The sequence below is a fragment of the Lepus europaeus genome, chromosome 14 (genome assembly GCF_033115175.1).
Source record: "Lepus europaeus isolate LE1 chromosome 14, mLepTim1.pri, whole genome shotgun sequence".
Classification (NCBI taxonomy): Eukaryota; Metazoa; Chordata; class Mammalia; order Lagomorpha; family Leporidae; genus Lepus; species Lepus europaeus.
In genome coordinates this window covers 89,533,278-89,539,277 of record NC_084840.1, presented here as the reverse complement: position 1 = coordinate 89,539,277, position 6,000 = coordinate 89,533,278, and the positions used below count along the sequence as shown (strand labels likewise).

General features: G+C 41.5%; 1 protein-coding gene across 2 annotated transcripts in view; it reads right to left on the bottom strand.

Annotated features, from left to right (window-relative positions):
- Positions 1-1,036: 1,036 nt before the first annotated feature.
- The window catches only part of MPP7 (MAGUK p55 scaffold protein 7), a 237,256-nt gene continuing 232,292 nt past the window's right edge, over positions 1,037-6,000 (bottom strand). For both annotated transcript variants that reach the window (XM_062211103.1, XM_062211104.1), the window contains 2 exons: positions 5,322-5,465; positions 1,037-3,991 (listed from right to left, as the gene is read on the bottom strand). In XM_062211103.1, the coding sequence (XP_062067087.1) occupies positions 3,812-3,991; positions 5,322-5,465 (324 nt within the window). In that variant the 3' untranslated portion in view covers positions 1,037-3,811. The remainder of the gene's footprint in view (positions 3,992-5,321; positions 5,466-6,000) is intronic.

Below are 6,000 nucleotides of genomic sequence, written 5' to 3'. Positions count from 1 at the left end.
TTTTTGTTTTGTTTCATACTATTTGTTGAACTCTTTACTTAGTGTAGGGTTAATCTTCTCAGTATAAATCAAACTGAAAATAGATCTTTGTAAAACTTAAGAATGGGAATAGGAGAGGAAGGAGGAAGAAAGGAGGGAGTGTGGGTGGAAGTGAGGGTAGGGTGGGAAGTATCTCTATGTTCCTAAATCTGTACACAGGAAATACATGACATTTTTCTACCTTAAATAAAATTTTAAAAAATTATTTGAAAAGCAGAACCAAGGACAACGAGATGGATGGATGGAGATAGATAGATAGATAGATAATGAGAATGAATGAATCTTCCATCCATTGGTTCACTCACCAAATGCCCACAATAGCTGGGACTGGACCAGGACCCAACAACTCCACCTGTGTCTCCGACAAGGGTGACAGGGACGCAAGCACTTGAGCCATCACCTGCTGCCTCCCAGGGTGCACATTAGCAGGCAGCTGGATTGGAAGTGGATGCAGGACTTGAACCCAGGCACTGATGTGGGATGAGGGTATCCCAAACGGCAGGTGTGCCCACCCCCACATCCCATGCTCTTAACTGCTACAAGACCTGTATTAATTAGTTTGCTTGCAGAAGCAGTGGAGTCTGTTCTCACGTGTTTGTGGATGAGAAGTTTGGTGTTGCCCATCTGCAACTTATAAGGATGAGGGTTGTGCAGCACAATGACTCCTGAAGGTGCAGAGGGTGCAGGGGTATCCCCCTCAGGGCTGGTCAGGACCATCCCACTGTGTTTCTCCACACGCTCCAACACTGTACTGTATGGGGGAAGAGGAAGGCTGGCGAGCTCTGTGTCTCCAGTGACCTTGATGCCAGAAGTGTGTGACAGGAAATGAAACAGGAAATTCAGTTTTCATCATGGCAAGTTCAAATGAATCACTTCCTACCGCAGTACAAAGGCAAAGTTGCTCTGTCACAGCAAATAGTGTAACCGAACAAATTAACAGTGTAATAGAATGGAATAACGAGTGGAAAAATAATTAAGTACATATATCGTTCCAAGATACTTTATTAAGATCAAAGGTTTTCCATTACATTTACTTATAAATCCTCACTACTCAAAAAGGAAATAAATAATAAAAATCTGTATCTTCAGGAAGACTTTAACAACATGTTTTGTAATTCTGAGAAGTTTACATACTTGTCAATTGTGAGTTATTACACTTTTGACACATTTCAATCATTCCACACTCTCAGGAGATTCCAAGAAAGAACTCCCATATTGCTTAGTCAAGTCATGGTTAAAAAAAATCATAAAGTTCAATTTCCACTTTTTATTTGTTTTTCACCAATTCTAATTTGTCAAGTCACGGGAGCACAAAATTTCCTTCTTGGTTCTCAGTTTTCATTACATGGCTTACGAAAGCCAGCACCCCTGTTTTTCTCAAATAGTGGCTGCCACTCTGCCTTGGGAGCTTGCTGCTGGGGCAGAGGGCACACTGCTGATCTCCATGTCAGAGAAGAGAGCCATGGGAAGGAAGTACCGGTTCTGGGGCCTCTGCTTTGGTTATCAGCAGGCCCTCAGGTCTGGCCAGGCCACACTAAATTTTAATGAAATCTCTCTGCAGACATGAAGATGGCCATATGTGAACACCATGGATAAAGCTATGTCTACTACCTGATTTCTCAAACTGCCAAAGTGCTTTCTCTTTATTATTTAAGAAAATATTGTTCTCTAGATCTGTTCTTAAACAAACAAAAAAAAAAAAAAAAGGGAGGAGGCCTGGATCGTCACATTTTGGCAAAACCCCATCACCACCACAACCACCACCACCAGTACTACCAAAAAGGACAGGTTCCAGTACCGTCCCACTTCTCTAGCCTCCAAGGAAAGAACCAAAGCGATTATCTGCAAGTGAAAATTTTCAAAAGAAAATCACTGTCGATGGTCGATGTTTAAGGAGAAAGAGTCTGGACTGCCTACATTACTCAGTGGATTGCCAAAATCATTCACTCGCTGCATGCACCCCCATTCTTTGTACAGGAAGTTCTTGCTCTATAGGAAATTCTCATCTGAGTTCAAGAACTGAAATGTTCCATCCCAAACAAAGACATGTGCTTTTCTTAGATCTGCTGTACAATTCGATAGCTTCATAGTCAAGGTTTGATGACCTTCCTCCTCACTTGCTGTTTTTGAAACTAAACTACTGTTGCTCATAAACTTAGAACTCATTATTTGGATGCTGTGGTTAAGTAACATTTGCTCTGATCACCTGGTGATATTCCTGAGAATGCATCTCAGGCCACAGGGGGAGTTTCTGAATGTGTTTGTCGTAGGTGAGCTGGCAGGTCTCCATACATCGAGTCATAACTACCAAGTACCGAATGCACTTGTGGCTCTGTCTGTGCAAGGCAAGTATTTACATGGAATGCTGACTTCGAGTTATAAAACTAGTATTTTAAATTATGACATCTTTACATATAATCAATTTGTTTTATGAATAGCCCGTCTGAAAATTAAAAAAATATGCCTTTCAAATAGTTCATAAATATATAAAATTTCACTACATTCTATTTTTCTTTAAACATGACATTTAAGCTCTCTTTACAGATCATCAAAAATAATCTTTTTTCTGTTTAAAAGTCACAGATGCAATGCTCTCCTGTTGGCAGCATGAATTCTCTTAAAGAGCATATGGATATTTCTGATATTTTAAACTATCAGATTAGCTTGCTGAAGATCAGTAGTATCAAAGAAAACAAGAGATCTTGATGTTTACCACCTAAGAGTCTTTCTTGAACTTCTGACTAACAAAAGCCAACGTTACAATGGTGTCTCATTGGTGTTAACGATCGCTTTGGTGAGAAAAAAGTTAATGTTACATGAACAGTTTTCCAGGATCTTACTAAAATTTAAATGTATGGTGATCCATAGTACGTATTTGAAAAGTGATGACATTTTCTTTAGCCATATTGTATGTTTCAGAATGGGAATCACGTTCTTCTGATTTACTGGGAAAATTCAAAGTCAGTTAAAAACCCACTTTGGGGGCTCCAGAAAGGGTCTCATGAGCATTTACAAATGAAAATGTCCCATGTCATCATCTCTTGCCCCAAAGTACCCATCGTTCTTCCTAAGGCTTCCTAAGCCTTAAGGAAGGGTTTTTAGTTGCATACACAATGATTTTTTTAAAAAATCTATTTTCCCTTATTGCATATTTGCTGGTATGTACTCATCAGGACTTCCCAAGCTACTAAGCCGAGGCCACTCACTCAAGGTCAACGTTTGGTGACTCCTTCAAAATGCACACACTGTGAACGTGCTGTGTATGAAGCACTGGGGGACCTATGCGAGGCCTCTGCCTTCCTGCCAGCCCCGACTGAGTCACGTGGAGAGCAGCAAAGCTTCTGCGTCTGTCTGGAGCTGCCCGAGGCCACTCAGGTAAGTCTTCCAGGGCTTAACGTGCAGACTGCATGGTGGTGCCCATCTCTGAGCCCAGATAAAGCACTGAAGTCCCGTATTATCTTAAGTCTCCAGCTACATCTCTTTAAAAGGAAAAAAAAAATCTAGCCCAGACAGAGTTCTACAGACTACAAGAAGGTTTCAGAGTTTTGCTCGGAATACAGTACTGTGCAAATTCTGATTTTGACTCTTAAGACTCACACACTGTGTTTCAAATAAGCATGTAAAAGATAGACACAAAACCGGCATTCAGTTTTAACCCAGATTGTACAGCTATGACAGTGACACAGATTAAAAAAAAAAACCCTACCACCAAAACGGTAACTGATTTAACCATGCACTCAATTAAAAAACCGATTATGGGGATTTTCCTAAGTTATGAATGCAGCCAGCTCACAGGGACCCAATGGGTATCTGTCTCTAATTTGTCAAAAGTTGTTTTTAGCTCATTAAAGGCCGTGGTGAGGTCATCATTTATTATAATTTTGTCAAAAAGATGGCCATATTGGCTTTCCATTATCTGTGCAGATTTGATCATTTCTTGAAAGTCTTCTTCCTACAAAAGGAAGTATTGGAACAAAAAAAATCAGTTAACCAGGCAATGACATCACTTCCCAGCCATGCAAACATCCTACAACTGGTTGATCTACTGGTGCTCTGTTCAGTGTTCAGTGTTTCATCTCAGCCAGAAATAAAAATTACCCTCTTTAACCACAAGTTCTTCACAGGCCCTCAATTCTGTAACTACCTCTCTGATCAGCTTGTAACTAAAATCCTCCTCATATGCTGAATTTAAGAGGAGCAGTCGCTAACTCATTATGTGTTACAGGGATATGGGGAAAAAGAACTGGTGTTGATGCCGTCCCTGGCTGCATTATTTATGCTTATTCATAGGAAGGAATTTAGAACATAAGCTACTTTTCCCAGTTGGATGCATTTACGGAGGGTGGTTGCCATACCCTTCCAATCTCATTACGAGTGTCTGAGGAGCCCTCCTGTTCACATTTTGAAGCCAGGAAGTATTTTGATTGGCTGTGTAGAAGCCATTCTAGTCATTAACACATCACAGGCACCAATTCCAGTAATATTCATTGTGGAATATTAATATTAATCGATGTATCCTATACCCCAAATGGTGCTTTTACTTTTATTGTGTCAAATATGATTATCAATGCAAGTTATTAAATAACAAGACACGCTATTAACAATTTTCATCTATATTACAAATGAGTTAAAAGTAACTGACTTTGGTCTTTTTAGATTTAAAAGTAAGACTGGTCTGAAAATAATTAGCCTTTTTATATAAATGTTTGGCCTACAAAAATCTAATATGTATGCATAACAGACAAAATATTCATAGTAGCAGACAAAATATTCATAATAGCAGACAAAATATTTTCGAGTCAGTTTAATACGAAGAGCTCGGAGTGGACATCTGGCACAGTGGTTAAGACACTGCCTGGGCCATGTCCATCCTATATCCCATGCCTGAGTGCTGGGGTTTGAGTCCCAGCTCCACTGCTGAGTCCAGCCTCTTGCTAACGTATACCTGGAGAGGCAGCAGGTGATGGTTCAAGCACTTGGGTCCTCCGCTACTCATATGGGAGACCCAGACCAAATTCTCAGATCCTGCCTGAGGCCCAGCCCAGCGCCAGGTAGGACAGGCATTTGGGGGAGTTGGCAGGGAAGATCTTAACAGCAGAAGAGCCATTCACGGAAGCACAAAATGCAATTATGATGCAACTGTTGAAGAAGTATGTACCCAAATCCAATTCTACACTTTGCAGAGTTTTGGACCACACGTTCACCTGTGACAGCCTTGCCGGGTGGCAGTGGGCTACTTCCCGGGACAGCTGTGCGTCCTTGCAGCATGTGCCTGTACTCACCGTAAAGGGCTTTGCAGCTGCCTGGTCGTCTCTGCTGGAGATGATCTTGGCGTTCTTTCTCGTCACCCTCAATCGCTCTATGGACGGAGGCTTTATAAAGATCACATAGGGCTTGAACTCGAGCGTCCTTAGGTGCTTCACTGTCTGTAAGGGAGAAAACCACTTGCATTTCTTCATAACACCAATGGTTACCGGATTTGCTTGCTCAGGAGAAAATTCTTTTACTGAGTATGTTCTATTGTCGTAGACACAGGACTCCAATAAAGACTGACATTGAGGGGCCTGGTGCTGTGGCGTAGGGTTAAAGCCACCACCTGTAGTGCCAGCATCCCATACGGGCACCAGTTCTAATCCTGAATGCTCCACTTCTGATCCAGCTCTCTGCTATGGCCTGAGAAAGCAGCAGAAGATGGCCCAAGTCCTTGGGCCCCTGAACCCGCGTGGGAGACCCTGAAGAAAGCTCCTGGCTTCGGATTGGTCCAGCTCCAGCCATTTTGGCCATCTAGGGAATGAACCAGCAGATGGAAGACCCCTCTCTCTCTCTCTCTCTGCCTCTCTGTAACTCTGCCTTCCAAATGAAATAAATATTAAAAAAAAAGACTGACATTGAGCAATAAATTTACTACTATGATAACTCTGAAATAAATAGTATGCTGCTTAAATATTGCAGAACTGAAAA